Source organism: Pipra filicauda, unplaced genomic scaffold, assembly GCF_003945595.2.
Source record: "Pipra filicauda isolate LSUMZ 115617 unplaced genomic scaffold, ASM394559v2 scaffold70_size2993248_pilon, whole genome shotgun sequence".
NCBI classification, from domain to species: domain Eukaryota; kingdom Metazoa; phylum Chordata; class Aves; order Passeriformes; family Pipridae; genus Pipra; species Pipra filicauda.
The window spans coordinates 192,003-211,757 of record NW_024104876.1 but is presented as its reverse complement, the minus strand read 5'-3'; the positions used below and the strand labels follow the sequence as shown (position 1 = coordinate 211,757).

General features: G+C 42.8%; 1 protein-coding gene across 1 annotated transcript in view; it reads left to right on the top strand.

Annotated features, from left to right (window-relative positions):
• PIAS1 (protein inhibitor of activated STAT 1) overlaps positions 1–19,755 on the top strand; it is a 54,380-nt gene that overhangs the window by 9,469 nt on the left and 25,156 nt on the right. Inside the window, 1 exon segment of the mRNA XM_027714710.2 lies at positions 13,448–13,892. Coding sequence (XP_027570511.2) covers positions 13,448–13,892 — 445 coding nt within the window.

Here is a 19,755-nt window from a genome sequence, read left to right as displayed (position 1 = left end):
GATCTGGATGAAGCAGGGATTTATACAGTGTGTCATGATTTCTTCTTTGCTCCCTGTTCCCTTCCTAATGATTTCCCCCAAGGATTTGCATGTTTGCTGCTGAGCCCATGTTTTCAGAGGTGTGTTTATCTCGAGCCCAGGAGTTGCCCCAGGGTGGCAAAGGTCACCAGAGCCATCCCTGTGTGTGGAAGGCTGGGGCTGGCTGCTCAGCTTTTCCCAGAGCCATCACTTGGGTTGTGTCCGTTGAGCTGCTCCATCCCTGAGCTCTCCCACTTTTCCTCCATCCTTACACTGGGTCCCACCAGCAGCAGCTTTGTCATCCTATTGATCCCTTGGTTTCCTGGGATGTCAAGGAACAGGTTAAGCTGTGCCAGCCCAGAACTCCACACATGACCTTCCCCTGTTGTTTGCTCTTGGAACAGCTCAGCCACCCTGGTAACAGAAGAACTTTGAAAAGCAGCTGAGGATCCGTGGCCTGGTTTTATTTTTTTAGGAAGTTCTTCCTGCTGTCAGAACACTCGTGTGTGCAGCCTGGGCGTGCAGATTGCCTTTGACCTGTGCTGGGCTGTTGTTTTTAAACACATGGAGGACTCTGAGGTGGTGCCAAGCTGTTTGAAGGGGAAGCAGGGATGTGTTGGAACTTGTTTCCTATCTTCACTTAACTAGAAAACTTTTGTAAAACGTGCCTTTGTTTTTCATATAGTTTAGCAAAGGGCTTGAGCTAAATAAGAGTTGATTAAATGCCTTGACTCCTTCATTGCTTGGGCTCTGATGTCTTGAAGCCTTCATTTTTATTTCCCCCCCCCAATATTACTGTTGTTTGCTTTTGACACAGAGGCTGAGCAATGTTGGGAAGCAACATCCATACCTGGAAGTAGAAGCTGTGTGTTGTTATCTAGTGAGAATTTAGGAGGCACAAAGGTGAAGACACTTCACACTGAAGTTCTAGGCTTTAGAAACCCAGGAAATGCTTTATTTTGTTGTGAGCCCCTGTGCCTTTGGCCTGTGTAGGTACCAAGGACAGGCAGAGTATAAATTCATGAACATGTGAGAGTCATTCAAAGGACATTAATGAGCTGCCAAAGGCTTGTGGATATGCAAATTCCTATTCAGGGTGGGATTTGGATGAGTGCATTAATGAGGTGGGGCAAGAGTTTGGGCAGTAAAGATGAAAAGGAGCAGTGACTGGAGCAGCATCCTCCCTCTGCCTGGAGAGTGGGGGGGGAATGGGGAGAAGGAAGCTCATGGAAGGCTTGGAAAAGTGAGGGAGTGGGATAGGAGCAGTCAGTGCTGCTGCTCTCTCTTCCTTGGGATCACCGTGGAAGTTTGAACTTTGCTATCAAAGTTTTCTTGGGCAGCTCCTTCAGTCCTGGCTGTTCTTGTGGCTGAAGCCAAGTTAAATCCAGGATCGTTCTTGGAGTTTACTTGCAATGGTTTTCATGTATTTTTAAATCATAGGTGTGGCTGAAACTTGGCTTATAAACCCCCTCATTCCATCGAGCAGTTTGTTTCCATGCAGGGCAGGGGTTATTGTGGGAATGGTGAATTGGATTGGTGATTGAATCTTAACTCTGATTGTAAGAGAAATTGCGTCTGAAGGATGAGGTGTCTGAAGGGGAGGGGCACAGGGTGTCGGGTTGAGGGCACTGGGAAAAGAAATATCTTCCCACTGAGCAAGTGTCCTAAGTGTCTGTCCTTAACAAGTGCCAGAGTGACTGGGAAAATGGGGAAATAAGCTTTGTCTGTGCTATATGTGGGCCAGGAAAATATTGCATAGGGAATATATATATAGCTTTCTAACTCACTGCGTGCTTGAGCCTATAGGTAACACTGCAGCTAATACATAGAAAAATGCAGTTTTCTGGCATGGACAAGCTCTGGAAGATGGAAGGACAGAATAGCCCGAATTTGGAGGGGTTTGGATCAGCTTTGTCCGGAGTTTAGGCCTTGCCTGAGATGCATCTTCCCAGCCCGCCTCTGGCTGCACTTTGTGGTTTGAAACTGTTTTCTTTATCCTCATTGAAAGCTGAAGAAAAGCAGGAAGGTTCTGCTTCCTCCCCCATTATTCTGTCATCTTTCTGCATTTTTCCATGGTGGGAAGAGCCCGGTCGTTGGGGGAGATATGAAACCCTGCACTTCCTGCTTTCCCTTTCTTTGTGCCGCTGCCTCCTTCAGGCGCCTTCCCAGGATTCGCATTCAGGCCGTGCCCCCGTCGCTCTCCTTCCAAGCTGTGCCGGTACTTGGACTGAAATCCAAGTGATTCCTGACAGTCTCACTGATTCTTTACTGCCGGGAGCAGCAGCCAAAGAAGTCATCCGTGTCTCATTAACTGACTGACCCGGGAGCCCGGAGCCGCCTCGCTGGGAACGGGGCTGAGCTTTTGCTGGGACACGAACTCCTGCCTGCCAGCATTTCCACCTGCACTCCCGTTGCCATCCCAGGACTTGTTTTATCCAGCTGCTGATTAATAATAACATGTATTCTGGCGCTTTAAAACCGATCAGTGTCAATATGGGATGTAAATAATAACTCTGGGGCACGTGGTGTGGCTCTTGGGGATGGTCCTGTGTAGGCTCAGCGAGCTTTGTGGGTCCCTTCCAACTCAGAAAAATCTGGGATTATCTCTGATATTCTGGGAATAAATCATTCCAGAGCCCTGCAAACATGGGAATGCTGTCTCTTGGTGCTGGTGCCTAAAAACCTATTGGTTCACCTGTAAAATACAAAGGGGCAGTAATTCTTCTTACACCAACTGTATGGTGGAAAACCATTTCAGACGTGCAAATTCTTTATTTACATATGTGAGAAATGGAATATAAAAAGAAAATTTCTTATTGTTTAAGATGTTATCTCGATGACTTACTTGAAAAGACTTATGACTGCTTAAAAAGAAGTGTGTACCTTGTTTTCCTGGTGTAATCTCTATACATGGGTTTGAAGACCTTATGAAATAGAGATACTGTGCAGAATGATTAGCTTTTCCTTTTCTTTATTTTTTCGGTTTGTTTTTTTTTTAAAGGCTGTGCAGATGCCAGTCTGATTGCTTGATTGAATGTTTTTTTTCAGCTTATTGACACAGTGGGGATTTTTGGCTCCACTGCTTATTTCTGTGATAATTAAGACTAATTGTTAGGAGTAATAAATTATTATTCTCAGTGGACCAGTATGAGAAGGGAATAGGATATTTGGCCAGTGTATTTCATAGGTATTTGTTGTCAGCAGATTTATTTCCTTTGGAAAAGGATATCTTTTAATGATAAATTATTATTTCCTATACCTGCTGTTTTGTCTTATCTCCTGATTTTCCTGTTCTCCCATCCTTCCTCCTTTCCTCCCTCCCCAGTTGTGTTCTAGATATTAGGAGCAATTATTGGAGGCTTTTCTCTATTCCTGTGGTTCCAAATAAAAGCCCAACCAAACATCCTGGTGCATCCTGTGAGATGGCCCTGAGTTACCACCAGTTCACAAAACCTGGGAATACATTTCTCAGAAGGGAATTTTGCTCCAAACTCTAAAAAAATACATTCATTTTATCCCGTGTCATTTGAGTTTAAATTTTATTTTTTTTTTAAGTGTGAATTGTGAGCTGATAATTCCAGTTTTCCTTCTCTTGGGGCATCAGCACAGGGATTGGTTACTTTTCAGGGAAATGAGATTCAATTATGTACTGGTTTCACCCTGCTGTTCAGTACTTTGCAAGTCAGGATCCAACTTTAATATGATTCTTAATTAAAACTTTTTGAGATACCAGAATAATAGTCAGGGATGATGTAATCTGTCTCCTGTGCCGCATCCCAGAAAATGGGACAAACGAGGGGAAAAAAAGTGGATAGTTTGGATATATTTGACTGTGTGATCTCATATTCAGAAGTGTTATCTCATTTGGAGCTAATTAATAGCAAAGTTTTAGTGCTTAACTAACTCTTCAGTTACCACTCAACTGGGTGGTAACTTAGGGCACGGGGGGGAATATTTGCAAGAAATAAAGATCTTTTCTTTAAATTTTGGAGGAAAATATGCATCTTTTGTGGCAGTAATTTATTTAAATCAAGTGATGCTGCAGCTGAGTAACACATGCAAAATACTAATGTCTGTTGGTGCAGCAGAGATTTCAAAAACCCTGCATGGAGGAATGTGGGACTTGCTGCTGAGAGGCTCTGGAAGCTGCTCCTGGAAGCCTCTTTATCCATGTTGCAATGCAAGTACATTCATGGAATTCCAGGTACATTCTTCTCCAGCTTTTCCTGCAAAATTGACCCACAAAAGCTCCATGTGCTTCATGCAGGTATGTGAGATATTCAGAAAGCAACTGCAGCTTCTTTCTCTGCTGTTCTGCTGGGAAGTGATGGCTGAAGGGATCCTCATTTTATAGGTTCTCTGTCTGTAAATCCCAGATCGGTCAGTTTATGTAACAATTCATTTTCTGTTGGTTGTGTATTTTAAAACATACGTTTTATTTGTTTTAAATCACTGAGGGAGGGGAAATAAATATGTGTTTGTGACCTCCCGTGTGGCTTCCAGAAGCTGAGACTTCCTGGTCCTCTATCTTTTTCCTTGTTTTATGCAAAGGGACAGTCTTTCAGACTATTCTTGAATGCTGTAGAAGTTGTTATATTTTGTGATTTGTCAGATTCTGACAGGACAGGGGGTGTTTAGAAGCTCTTTTGGCTGTGTCTGTGCCTGGCTCAGGCTCCACTGCAGTTTATTCCATAGGAACTGGCTCTCCTGTCAGCCACAAAGGCTCAGTTAAGGGGAAGAACATTCTTAATAAAAAGTAAATTTGTCTGGCCATGACCCCCTCCCAAAGAGCTGGAAATAATCTTGTTCCCTCTTAGCCTGAGGTGGGAGCTGTTTGCTCTTTGAGAGGCTCCTGGTTTTGTAGCCAGAGATTGTCTAAACTGGTCTTTCTGCAACGACTCGTCCTGGAAATGCTGTGAGCTCTGGGAAAACAATTCCCATCTGGAAGATAAATACTCCAGGGACAATTAGGTTGGAGCGTGGCTGAAAAAACCTGGAGCCTCCAAGAGCAGAGATGGAGATTACCACTGTGTGAGCAACCTCATTTAATACCAGGGTAATGATCTGGCTCACCTGGTGGGGAGAGTCTCCCGAGGACGGTAAAACTTTCCTCATGGATTAAGATAAAATGTGCCTTTGCTTTAAATCAAACACTGTTCAGACACGACTCCAGACTTGCAGATTTTCTCCAGCCCATCCCTCCTGCAGTTTGAGCTGCCCCAGTGGCTCTGCCCCCACGGTGGGAACGTGCAGCCAGGGCACAACGTGGGGTTTAAGTCATCATAAACCAAAAAAATGTCACAGGTTTAAGTGTTTGAGCACCCAATTGGCATTTTGGGGGTGTGATCACACAGTCTGGCTGAATCTCCCTTCCAGAGGCAGGGAAGGGGGTGGGATGGAGGTCTAGAAGGGCCATTCCCTGCCCTAATACTCCCGGGTCTGTGTGTCAGTGCTTTTAGAAGGTGTTTCCCACAGCAGAATGCCACAGGCATCTGCCAAAAGCATAAGAGAACCTTTAAGACTTGGGGATTATATTAAAAATTCCAAACTCTGCCTGTTGTTACCAGCAGCCAGTTCAGGGGGCTGGAGCTGCCTTTCTATTTGCTTTTGCAATATCCTGTCACTCTTCACTGAGTTTTGAGACTTTTATCACTGTGGGTTTTCTTAAAACCTGTGACAGACATCTCTTAACAACTTGGTGGTGTCACTGGTGGGCTCTGGACTGCGGGCTGGAATTCAGAGCTTAAATTTATGAGTATTAAATCTATTTATTGTTTAGGTATGAACATTGCTCTGACCTTCCTAAAACTTACTGAATTTGGGGGCAGTCACGTTTTACCAGCACAACAGATATAAGCAACTGGTATTTGCCAAAGGCAGGTAAGAAAATGTTCCTTGGACGAGTTTCCTGTGGAATTCCAATTTCAAGGGTTATGATACAGTTGGTAAGTGGTTACATGAGTTGAATACAGAAGGATTGTGGTGGGAAAAGACAGGAGCTCCTGCCCAGAAGCTTCAGACTGAGCTAAAAAATCCTACAGTTTTTGGGATTTCTTCCCTGACAGAGATTTTTAGTGTTGGCAGGGACTGGAATCTGAGAATCATAAAGCCACTGAGGCTGGAAAAGAGCTTCATCATTCGAGGGTCATAACATTTCTGTGAACAGAAACACAACCGTGTAATTCCAGGGAAATACTTTGTTTGTGAGCAGGCAAAGGTAAATAACCCCGGATGGCTCCAGCTTTGGGGTGATTTTTGGGCTGGCCTGGCAGAGAATACATTACTTGGTGCAAATCATGAATACAGAGCTTGAGCTTAAGGAAGCCCAGCTCGATGGAGACACCACCAGCAGCTCTATTTTGGCATTTCCAGTATCAGTTCCTCATTTTGCTGACTCATTCTTAATGGTTTTAAATCTGCTCTTATTGCCAGCTGGACCAATGTATAGATTTGCTCATCCAATTGCAGCGTGTTCTTTATGATAAACTGTGTCAACAGAGGAAGGTTTCTTTGATTAAGAAATACTTGATCTTATGTGTGCAATAAAAGGCAAATAATATTTGTACCTGCTCCTTTAGCTCTGTCCTGCTTCCCAGCACCTCCAGGAGACAGATGAGCTTTTCATTAGGAAAACCAGCAGCCTCCTTAAAGGCTGTGGGATGTTGCATATTTATGAGTGTTGTGCTGTGCCTTTGCCTCCCCTCTGGTTTGAATTACAGGCCCTTCAGCCCAGGGGTGTTTTGGTTGCCTTGGACAAACGCAGGAAGTCCCAGCCTGTCCTCGGGGGCTCCCTGGAGCTTCCAGGAATTGGGGTTGTTTCACTCCCTCGTGCAGAATTTCGGGAGGTTGGTTGCAGTTTTTATGGTTCAGCCTCCACTCAGGCTTCCTTTGTGGGAGTCTTGCAGGTAGGATTTAGGGCCGGGCAACGTGGCTTCATAAAAGATGGGAATATTTTGACCTTCCCGATTTCCCGTTTTCACAAACCTTAAATGGCCAGGAGTTTATTCTGTGGAAGAGCAGAGAGCTCCCCTAGCTCAGATATAGCTTCCTCCTCTGGAAAATTGATATCAGGGATTAAAAAGGCTGCTCATACGTGCAGGAGCTGTATTTTTACAGCTGGGTGTTGGAGGTTTACTGAGATCAATTCAGAACCATTTCCATTCTCATCTAATGCTTCCTACTTGCTTTTATTAGAAACAAGGACAATTTTGATGATTTTTCTTTTTACCTGTCTTTTGGAAGTGCATTGTGGAATTCCTGGAATAGCAGTTTCCTTTTTTTCATAAGGGGGGAAATTTCCATTTGTGTTGCCCTCCACCCAGGAAGGAACTTGCTGCAGTGCCTGCTCTCTTCTGTAATAATGATTCTTAATCACTAAAAGATCACTAAACTAATCACTCTGTTTCTAATAACAGAAATTTACTGTCACTCTGAAATTACTGCTTATAAATGAGTGACCTCCCATTGAGTTTCTTCTTTCTCTTTTTACTTACTCTTTTCTTCCATCTTTTGACTGGTATTTGAGTGATTTTTTTTTTTCTTTTCCTTTTCTTTTTTTCCCCTTTAGCTTCCCTGTTAATGGTTGGAGAATTGGGGAGGACCTGTTGTGTTGCTTTAGGCACTGAATGCGGTGTGGTACCAAGCCAGATGCTTCTTGTTGTGCTGGCACATCTTTTGAATGTGTTTTGGAGCTTATTCACAGCTTCTAGTTATCATAAACATCCAGAAATAACTTGGATTCTCCAGGTAGATCGTGGGGCTGATTAGTGGAGGAGGAGAAACACACTTTCCAAGAACTCCTCAAGCTGTTGGGGCTCTGGGTGCTGCCACAGATGGATGAAAGGGCTTTGAAAACATCATCTTGTGCATCACACTGTGAACACTGCTCAGTTTATTAAAAAAAATAATAAATACTGCCTGCTGCCCGTTTTTTCCCCCTCAGACAAGTCCCTCCCTTCCAAAAATGGGAAGAAGGGTGCAGGTTCACTGGGGGTGATGTTGGATCTTACAGATAGCCTGTATGTGATCCTTTCTGGAGCAGCAGGACTTGCAGCTCATCTTCCTGCATTTCCAGCCAGTGTTGAAGCCTCTGTGTGTTTTCCAGTCCAGAACTGAAGTTCCCTGTCTGAATCCTGCTTTTTTAGTGCCCATCCCCAAATCATGTGCCCAGGCACAGGGTCAGTGAAGGAATTTCTTACCCAGAGGCAACAACACTTATATTTTTTTATTTTTAAACTTAATTCTCAGCCTTCATAGGTCAGTGAGACAAGATCCAGTTCTTGAAAGCAATTTTCTTGGCTCTGACCTGTTGGACTTCTCCAGTCAGGAATCAGCCCAGCCTGGGCTTGATGGTTGGAACTTAATGTCCTTGATGGTTGGAACAACTGAACTGAAAAGAGATTTCATCTCTGCTGTTGTCCTTGCAGAGAAAACCAAAGTAAATGATTCTTACCTTAAACAATTTTCATATCTTTAAGCTTTTAAAAAGTGTCCTGACTTCTTTGGAAGTGCTGTAGGTGGAACATCCCTTTCCTATGGATGGAGGGAAGTAGGACAATGACGTTGGATGCTGCTCGTCGATCACTTTTGGACTTAAGCCGTTTTCTTCCAAACCTTATTAGTTATCTGAGGTAGGTGTGGAGCAGGAAATAGTCCTTGTTTCCAGGAAATAGTCCTTGTTTCCAGGAAATAGTCCTGGTTTCCAGGTGAGCTGCTTGAGAATGTTTCCTCACTGTGCAGAAATCAGGGGATTCATCGGGAGCATGAACGGCATCGAATGGTTGGGATGACACAGCCCGGAAAAGTGGCATGGATTGGAAACAGGCAACTGGGAAGTGGGCAAATAAACCATCCTCTGTGGTTCCATGGACCTCCTGCCTCATTATGTGACTTGTCTTATGGCAGTGGAATGCCCAGCTGGCTTTGGGAGGGATGGGATGGATGGAGTGTAGTCTCAGGCCTTGGGTGAGGGAGGGTTGGAGGGGGAGCATGGATAAGGATCCAGCAATCCCATGACTAATTCCTTTTGCAGAGAACACGTGCTGGAGTTGTGTTGTCGAGCAGGAAATGTCAGCTGTGTGTCTGGAGATCAGAGTTGCCTTCTACACCCCAGGAAGGTGTTTACACAAAACAGAAAGTCGCTGCTAACCTGAGATAAGTCGGGTTTTTGTGACGCTTGTTCGTCTCTTTTACACTCTGAACCATCTTTCCACTGTCCTCGCCCTCTCTTTGAATTTTGGGTCTTCCCTGGGTGTGACAGGTACCAAAAAGCACAACGTCAGCAGAGCACCTCGTGTGTTTGGTGCTGGGATTTGTTGGACCTGGAACTGGTTTGCTCTCCTGTGTTTCTCACGCCCCAGTTGGGCAAGTGGCAAAGAGCTCAACCTTTTTGCAGCTCATTGGCATCGGTTTTTGTGCACTAGTGATGTTTGGAGGATCAGGTATTTACTGTCTACCATAACTGGCATTGCAGTGTGTGAGATGATCCTGCACTCAGTCCTTGGGAGCTGGGTATATCCTTTTATTTCTCTTTAATTCAGCTTTCTTTTGTTGTTTTGTTACTTGATTTCCTGTAGGAAAGCAAACTCCAAACATTTTGCCAATTCTGATAAGCAGCCAGAGGTGGGGGCAGTTACTGCTCTGTGGAGATTTGCTGTTGTTGGGGTCAGACTCTTTGGGGTGGGTTTTGTCCCTGGCAAGAGCCTGTGATCTTTTTGCTCAACTACTTCAGGCAACAGGGAAGAAAAGCAAGATTTCCTGAAGCAAAAGGCTTTGTGTCTTTGCCCTTCAGCTTTGCAGCTGCAACTAAGCCAGCAAGGGGTTGGAATTGTGATGAGGTGAGATGTGACAGGGAAAAAAAGATATAAATTGCAGCTTTTTCACGTGTTTTGTGCATTCAGCTTGTTTCCCTGCTGGAATTATCCTGCCTGTTCCAGGATGAGGGTGCCAGTGTGCCAGGGGCTTGGGCAGTGGCACTTCTGGTAGAACTGGGCTGTGTCCTCCAATAAAATACGGTGTTGGAGGAGGGGAGAGGAATTTTCCCATTCATGTTGCAGCAACCTGTGAGATTTTTCCCTGTTTTCTCAGGCTCTGTGTCCCAGTGCCCCTGATGGACACGATCCACTGGCAAAGCCCTGTGGAAGTGAGTGTGTGGATTGTTTTAAGGCATTTCCTCTTTATTTTCATATATTTTCTCTTTGTTATATTCATTGCCTCTCTTTAAACCGTTGCCTCTCTTTATTTTGCCCCTCTCTGTATTTTATATTTATCTTTATTCCCTTTCTTATGAGGAAGAAAGGTTTACCAATAAAGTCTGGAGCTGTAATAAACCCACCAGGCTTTAGTGCTGCTTTTTCAGGGATGGATTTTGTAGTGAACATTGCAAACACAATTGTTCTTGTCTCCTCTGTCAGGAATGTGCCAGAGTGGGGAAGATGTGGAGAAATTTTGTTTGTTTTGGTCTGGGAGAGTCTGGACCCTGCTTTCTGTAGGCTCATTTCTAACCTGCCTTTACCTTAAAAATGGAAAACATCCAACCTGTAGCAGGAGCTTTGCCGTTGGCTCAATTATTTCTTAATCCTCTGTGTTTTTTGCAAGCTGGGCCTTTGAGTTTATCACAAAACAAGAACACAGTGAAGCTCTGAGAGGTTCTGGCTGCTCAGGAAGTGACTTTTAATGGTGGTGGCATTAAACCCTTCAGCTGTAACTACTCACTCTGTTGAAGAAATGTTTGTAAAGCGTTATAAATAGTGGTTTTTTTCCCCATGTTTCAAATCTATTTGTTTCACTTTCAGCTGTCAACACTTCAGCCTGTAATGAAATGCCTTATTCTTGTAAGAAATCTCAATTTCTTAAGATACCTCGTCTGTTCTCGTTAGTAGCTCAGTGACAGTCCTGCAGTTAAAAGTGTGAAGAAAGTTCTCAGGGTATTCAGGCTTAAAAAAATGAATTCCTGGTACATCCAGAGGGTTTGTGGAAGTCTGCAAGGAAGGCTTATCTAGGATTTGCAGCCAGGTTCCTGAGCTCTGGTGCTGTGGTTCAGCAGAGCAGAACCGTGGCAGGTTTGAGTTCAGTCTGCTTGGGTGCAAACCTCATTAAATACATGAATCATCTAATTTAGGGCTTTGAAATGACATGGTTTCAGTGTGGGGAAATCCTACAAGGAGATCTACAAGGTCTCTTGCAGGTGCTGGAAAAATTGCTGTCTGATGGATGGGAGTTTTGGGGTGGTTTTGCTGAAACTAAGGATACCACACTTTCTAATTGGCACTTCAGGTTTAAGAATTAATGTGAAAAAAATTAATGTATGTGACTGCTTTGCACAGTTTGAAGGACTAGAGAGGATGGGAGCGTTTGGACTTGATTTCAGAGACTGCAAATGCAAGTTCTGGTTGGGTTCTTTGGCCTTCAGTGGCTGGGGAATTGCAGAAGCCTCATGTGCTGGATTGGTTTAGTGCCAGTGATACCCATCAAGTATTACTTTGAGTTTGATCTTTTGGGATTGACTAAAAAATACTCAGGGTGTGAGTAATGGTTTTGTGAAGGGCATTTACTGGTTCTGTACAGAGTGCCACTTGTGGCAGTGGATTCCAGGCATTTCACTGCCTTGGGATTTCTTGGGAATCCCGAATTCTGCAGGATTCTGATGATGAACAAGCCACTGTCAAGCCCTGAGATGAATTTTTCAATCGAATTTTTCAATCAAACTCAGGTTCAGGGGTTGATTTGGCTCCCGTGTGCCCAGCAGGGCAGCACTGGGTGCTCATGGGGCATTTGGGGTTTCGCTGCCTTGCAAAGGGTTTTTCTCACTTCCCGAAGAAGTGAAACCCTTGACAAGTCCTACCAGTTTGATTCATACTGGGAGGCAGCAAATGACTGTGTAAATGAAGATGTTAATTAATAGAAGGCAAAGCCCAGCTCCCCCATCCCAGCCAGGACACGCAGCTCCAATGGGAGAAGGAAGGAAAGGGAATGGGAAGATGTTCCCTTTAACCCAGGAACGGCGATATGGGATTGCACACAAATTGGGTTATAATTTCTTTCTATTTAACATCAGCCCTTTCTCTCCTTTCCTTTGAACCTGTGTGGATTAGTTTTGCATGGCAGAAAGGGAGGGAAGGAGTGGGAAGGGAAGTTTTCCAGAGTTAAGGACTGGCACAGCTCGGATATTGTCAGTATATAACTTGTTTTACATTCAGCTACAGGAATCGTAACTTTTCAACATTATTAGATGCTTGAAGGACAGGGCTTGAGAAATAATTACATTTATTGTAAATGTAATTATTTACAATAATTATTTACAATAATTGCATTTACAGGGATTAAGAAACAGTTACATTTACAGCTTTATTTTTTACTGGCAACTTATCCTTTTCTCAGTGGTTTTTTTCCCCCCCAGCATTGCTGTCCTTCAGGAATGGAAATCCCTTGAAAAACTGCTGTTTAAAATAGATATATCTTGTAAGCAAGTCCTGCTTTGCATTGTACTGAAGATAATCAGTGGGACCAGAATGGAGGTGTTGACTTTTTAACATTATAGGTGCTTGAAGGACAGTGATTACAGATTTATTTGTTACTGGCAACTTGTCCTTTTCTCAGAGTTTTCCCCCCCAGCATTGCTGTCCTTCAGGAATGGAAATCCCTTGAAAAATTGCTGTTTAAAATAGATATATGTATAAGCAAGTCCTGCTTTGCATTGTACTGGAGATAATCAGTGGAGGTGTTGACTTTTTAATATGAAGGACTTTTAACTTGAAGGACAGTGATTAAGAAATAATTACATTTACAGCTTTATTTTTTACTGGCAACTTATCCTTTTCTCAGTGTTTTTTTCCCCCCCCCCAGCATTGCTGTCCTTCAGGAATGGAAATCCCTTGAAAAACTGCTGTATAAAATAGATATATATGTATAAGCAAGTCCTGCTTTGCATTGTGCTGGAGATAATTGGGGGGGCAGAGCAGTGGCACTGTCTGATAGAGCAGCTGGGTGGGCACTTGGTGTCCAGCCAAGGCCAACCCACCACAATGCCCTACCTGTTTTGATAACAGTTGTTCCTGCTTGGGCAGTTGGAAGTTTCAAGTCAGTTGTAAAGACTGACCAGGTTCAGTTTTTTAGGAATTGTTGGCATGCTTGCCCTGGGAACCAGCTGGGATGTGACAGGGTTTATATGGGAAAAGCACTCGGTTGGTTTGCTGCAGGTGGGTTTTCTTGTGAGCTTTAAGGCCGTGCCAGGCACAGGGTTGGCTGGTGGAGCCGCCAAAAGGGCTGAAATGATAAAGCAGAAATTCGGAGTTTCTTGGAACAATGTGGTGAAAGAGGTGACACAACAAAGTCAAAAACTTTGTGCCTGGTGGGCTGACCCCCCCGTTGTGCTGTTGCTGTGTGAGATGCTGTCACCCCAACGCTGACTTTCTGTGTTGTTCCCTTGAAGCAAATGGTTATGAGCCTTCGAGTTTCGGAACTTCAGGTGCTGCTGGGCTACGCGGGGAGGAACAAGCACGGCCGCAAACACGAACTGCTCACGAAAGCCCTGCACCTGCTCAAGGCCGGCTGCAGCCCCGCCGTGCAGATGAAAATCAAAGAACTCTACCGGAGGAGGTTCCCCCAGAAAATCATGACCCCCGCAGACCTGTCCATCCCCAGCGTGCACTCGAGCTCCATGCCGGCCACGCTGTCTCCATCCACCATTCCACAGCTCGGCTACGACGGCCACCCCGCCACGTCCCCGCTGCTCCCCGTGTCCCTGCTGGGCCCCAAACACGAACTGGAACTGCCCCACCTCACCTCGGCCCTGCACCCCGTGCACCCCGACATCAAACTGCAGAAACTGCCCTTCTACGACCTGCTGGACGAGCTGATCAAACCCACCAGCCTCGGTAAGGACACGGCCAGCGACTCGGGGGCTGCACAGACAAATACACCCCCCGGGTGCTTGTGTAGATTATAGATCAATATGGTGGATATTAAATGTATATTGTACCTTATATCATATTACACATTACATATACATTACAGATGTTATATAGACTATATTTTATACATATTACATATTATATATATGTGTTATAATAGTCTATCTAATATATATTATAGTACATATTACATATAATATATAATATTAAAATATAATATATAATATATTATATAATTATATAATATATTATATTAATTATATAATATATAATATTATAATATATATTATAATATAAGTTATATTATAAAATGGAGTCTATATAATATCCTATAATAGTCTATTGCATATATTCTATAGGATATTATATAGACTGTATTTTATATTATATATAATATGTATTATAATATATAATATCCTATAGGATATTATATATCTACAGGATATATCAGTAGGATCTATAAGTAAATCCTATTGAATATATTCTATAGGATATTATATAGACTGTATTTTACATTATATATATTATATATAATGTGTATTATAATATGTAATATCCTGCAGAATAGGATATTGTATATCTATAGGATATATCAATAGAATCTATAATTAGATCCTATTGAATATATTCTATAGGAGATTATATAGACTGTATTTTATATATATTATATAGACTGTATTTTATATTATATGTATTATATATAATATGTATTATATAATATCCTATAGATTAGGATATTATATATCTGTAGAATATATCAATAGGATCTATAATTAGATCCTATTGAATATATTCTATAGGAGATTCTATAGACTATTTTATATTATATATTATATATAAAATATTATATGTACTATAATATATAATATCCTATAGAATATATTCAATAGACTATTATAGGATATTCAATAGACTATATTTTATATAATATATATTATATGTAATATATGTATTATAATATATATTAGGCTATTATAGGATATTATATAGACTATTATATATATTATAAAATTATATATAGTATATATAATTATATATATTTTTAAGTATTGAAGTATATATACTTTTTCAAGTTTTGAAGTATGTATATAAGTATGTTTTTATGTTTTGAAGTATATATATGTACTTTTTTCAAGTTTTGAAGTATATATATACATACTTTTTTTTAAATATAACCAACCTAGGTAAGAAAACATCGTAAGAACACTTGAATATATACATACATATTTTAAGTTTTGAAGTGTATATATACTTTTTTAAGTTTTGAAGTATATATTTTTTTTAAGTTTTGAAGCGTATATATATATATATTTTTAAGTTTCAAAGTATGCATATATCTTTTTTGAAGTACAATGGACCAATTGGCCTGCTAATGCAGTAAGTGGTTAAATATTGCATCACAGCAGTGTTTAGAGAATTGCTATTTTTGGTAACTTTTGGAACAGATTGTTCTACATGGAGAGACATCTTACGTAACACTCATTAGTTGCTTTAGCTGAGCCACTAAATATGCTTTAAACATCCGTTATATTTGAGGGGGGAGTTGGACAAAAAACAAACTAAACCTTAAAAAAAGGAAAAAAACCAGTCTGCTTTCAGGAGCTCTTGCAAACCATAGACTTCAATTATTAAAAAAAAAAACCAGAACCAAACTAAACAAAACTCCCCCCAAATCCATCAAGCCTAGAAAACCTCATCCGTGCTGGGAAAGAATTCCAGGCTGGATCCATTAGAGCCTGAACATTGTGAATTTGGGGAGACTCGTGGTTCTTTTGCTACGAGTTGTGGCTCCTTTTCCTGCAGCAGATTTTTGTATTAAGGTATCAATCCCTTGAGAGGAATCTGATGCTCCCAGAGCTTTATATAAGGATGTGAGATTTTTTTTCTGGCTCTCCCTGTAGCACTTTCCAGGGTGGCACTGCCTGAATACACCGGTGCTGTTGATTTTCTGGAGGGTTTCTGCTCGTGTGGTGGAACCTTGTGCTGTCTGAAAGCTCGGAAAAAACACTCCCTGCTGGGAGGAGGAGGAGGAGGAGATTGGTGAGAGGAGATACGGGGAGGTGGTGGGTGAGTGAGGAAAAAAAAAAAAGGAAAAAAGCCCTTTGCAAAAGAAATCCCTCGTAAACAAAAGCCAGCAGGTGCTTCCCAGTGCCAGCCTGAGGAACTGTGGGATGCCCAGGGTGTGAGCAGGGATGGTGCCTCTGGAATTCTGAGGGATCCGGCACAGCCCTCCGCGTGTTTGGTTGTAACTGAGACACTGAGGGTAAACCAGATGGTTTTGGGTGATTTATCAGCAAGACAAGAGGGCTCAGTCTTCAGCTGTGCCAGGGGAGGTTTAGGTTGGACATTAGAAAGAATTTTTTTCCAGAGAGGGTGCTCAGCCATTGGAATGGGCTGCCCAGGGAGGGGGTGGATTCTCCATCCCTGGAGGTGTTTAAGGACAGACTGGATGTGGCATCAGTGCCATGGGCTGGGAACCACGGCGGGGTTGGATCAAGGGTTGGACTTGATGATCTGGGAGGTCCCTTCCAACCCAGCTGATTCTGTGATTCTATGATTCATCTTCTGGTTCAGGTATTCTTTTCAGAGGTGTTCTGTAGCTGTTTAATCTAAAGCCTAATTGATTAATAAGCATTCCAGGCAACGCTGGTGGTATGAGATAATTACGTGCTCAGTATGTGCCCTCATCACTTTTAAATTATAAATACTTAAAAATAATGCTCTAATTTCCAGAAGACATTCCAATGCAGGAATTATGGAGTGCATTTGTTCCTAGATGTGGTAAGAGCACTTTGCTGTCAGCTCTGTGTCAGACAAGGCAGCCCCAAATGGAGGGATCAGGATTCAAGCTCTGCCATATCTCATTGCCTCAGGAGTTGATACACAGTGGGATGTTCTCCCCCTTTTGTGGACTCTGTCAGGGTAAGAAGATGGAAGTGGCTGGAATTCCAAGCAGGTACCTTTGTAAGGAGTTTCTGTCCCTTCTGTTAACTTAAAGGGTACATTTGGGGTTTTTATGGGAGTTCTGGCTGCAGGTGTCTTTGTTTTTCTGAAGTAATACTATTAAAAAGCTTTTTTTTCTTATACATTTGGGGGAAGAGGGACCTTCAGTGTCTGTGCATATGTGGAATGGTTTGGGTTGGAAGGGAACTTAAAGACATCCAGTCCCACCCCCTGCCATGGGCAGGGACACCTTCCACTATCCCAAGTTGCTCCAACCTGGCCTGGGACACTTGCAGGGGTGGGGCAGCCACAGCTTCTGTGGGCAACCTGTGCCAGGGCCTCCCCACTCTGCTCAGCAGGCTTGGATAAATTTTCTCCATTTATACAGTTACTGATACTTTTATAAATTCTTAAATTATTCATTGAATATTTGCCCCAAATGGTTTGGGGATCCTTCTCGCTGCTGCCAACAATGTGGGTTTGCTCAGATGTCCAGTTTGTGGGTCCCCTGGTGTGTTTTCCGATGGCAGATCCATTCTGCAAGCACTCAGAATGTCTCCCTGGCGTTCAGCCAGTGTTTCAGCATCTCCTCCTGGCTTTTTCCCATCAGATTACTCATGGGACAGGGATAAGGAACTTTTGAATTGGCTGTTTCCCTCCCCCACAAGCAGGAACTGTTGACCCCATGTGGGGTTTTGAATAAACCTTGAAATCTGTGTGCTTAAAATGGAACCTACTGGAAGAGAAAAAAAAAACGTGTGAGGAAGAGAAAGAGTTTGTGTGATTCGAGGATATTTACATCCTTCTGAAATGCCAGTCACTACATAAAACTGGGCAAAGCACATCTTTGGATGGCACTGTCCCTGGTCTTTCCCAGATCAACAGCTGGGAAGGTTTGCTGCAGTAGTCCTGTGTCCCATGGAGGAGTGATTATTAATTTGAAAAGCAATAATTTGGTGAAGCCTCAAGGCAGGGAGTTGCTCAGCAGGGCACTTGAACATGCATTCTGTACCCAAATACTTTAGGTAGGTGGGTAGTACACAACTAATGTGAATAACAGATAAGGAAATTAAATGTGCTAACTCTTATTTTGAATGCTGAGAACAAAGGGAGGAAATAGATGTTGCCTTCTCACACTTGCTTCCTCAAAATGTAGCTCTGGACTGGGATTAAAGTGGATGTGCTGGAATTTATGGCATTGGGGAACGCAGGGATTTGTCCACCTGTACCCTTCTCACCAGGATCTTTACTTGAGCATGTCTGGCTAAATCCCAGAGTCATTTAGGTTGGAAAAGATCTCTGAGATCATCGAGTCCCCACCTTGTCCCCCAGCCCAGAGCACTGAGTGCCACGTCCAGTCCTTCCTTGGGCATTGTTGACGTGAGACAAAGAGGGTTTTGTTAGTTTTCTGTGGAGCTGTTGAATTTGATCCACGTTTTATTAGTCATCCTCAGTGCCAAATTGAGAAAGCATCTCGAGTGGATGGGTTTGTGTCCAAGCCAACTGGGAAAGCTCTGTGTGCTGGGAAGGGCTGCTGGGGGGTGGGTGTACCCACCATGAGCACTCTGCCCATGGTTAACCAGGATTTGAAGTGACTCTAAGGCTTTGTCATTTTGCAGGAAGAGCTGTCCAGTTAGGCCTTGATGGAATGTCTGAAAATTGCCTTGTTGTTGTGATTCTGGGTTGGTTTTCTAATAGGAACTCCTTTAAAGAGGCGAATTTTGGTTGTTGGTTTCTCAAGTGAAGCTGCAGCTTTCACTTATTTTCCCCCCTGTTTCCAGCCACCACCCCCCCCTGCTGCACAGACTCTGCTAATTGGTTGGTTTTAAGCGTTTTCTAAAAGTAACTCCCAAGAGATAAGATCTCTTTTGTGTGGTGAAATGTGTTTGCTGTGAGATGAGTAACGAGGACCAGAATTTGCCAGATTATTATGGGAAGGACATGAGATAGTTAAACAACATCTTAAAAATGCCTCCTCTTCCAGCAAATGTCATTCCTAATTGCTTTAGCTGTGTGGTTGTTCCAAAAAACATTTTAACTGGCTTAGGGGTCTTTACTTACCTGTAAGGGGAAATTACCCTTTTCTTTTCAATTTAAAGGATTAAAGAGGCTGTGGACTATCCTGCTCTTTTAAAAACTGTCCAGATGCCATAGGGATGATCATCCTAATTTATTTGCTCTTGCTTCAGCTTTCAGTGATGTGGTCACAACACTGAAACTTGGATCAGGGCAACAGAATTAGGTTTTTCCCTGCAGCCTTCTGGAAGGAGGAGACAAATATCCATCAATATTCCTTATATCCAGCGTGTTTCCAGACTCCACCGGTGGAAGGAGCTTCCAGTACCTGTACTGAGCCTTCTCTTGATGGAGGGCTTAGTTTTATTTGTTAATTTGAGGGCTCTCCTAGCAGGATTTCCCCAAGCAGTGGAATTTTGCCCCTGGTGCCTGCCCTGCAGGATCCATTGGTGCTCACTGAGGAGCCTCTGAGTGATCCTGCCTGGCTTGGCCACACTGCCTTTTGGGAGGCAGCTCTTGCAGCCGAGCTGACTGAAATCTTCAGGGTGACTGTAGTTCAAGGTACAGCCATTAAACAATTAAACAATTCAGGGCACTAGAAATCTGGGTTGGAAAGGCTGCAAGTTTTGCTTGGCAAGTGTTTCTCCCTTTCATATATCAGCGAGCTGATCTTTTGCTCTGTGCAATTGGTATTATGGTTTATATGAAAGTCACGCTTTTACTGTCTTCTGTGTTTATTATTTTTTTAAATGTACTTTGTGGGAGGAAGTTCAACAAAACACTATTTTCTAAGCTCAGGCTTGAGCTTTCTGACTTCCGGCCCTGCAGCCTTTAATTGTGCAAGAAGAGGGTGAAATATTAGCTCTGC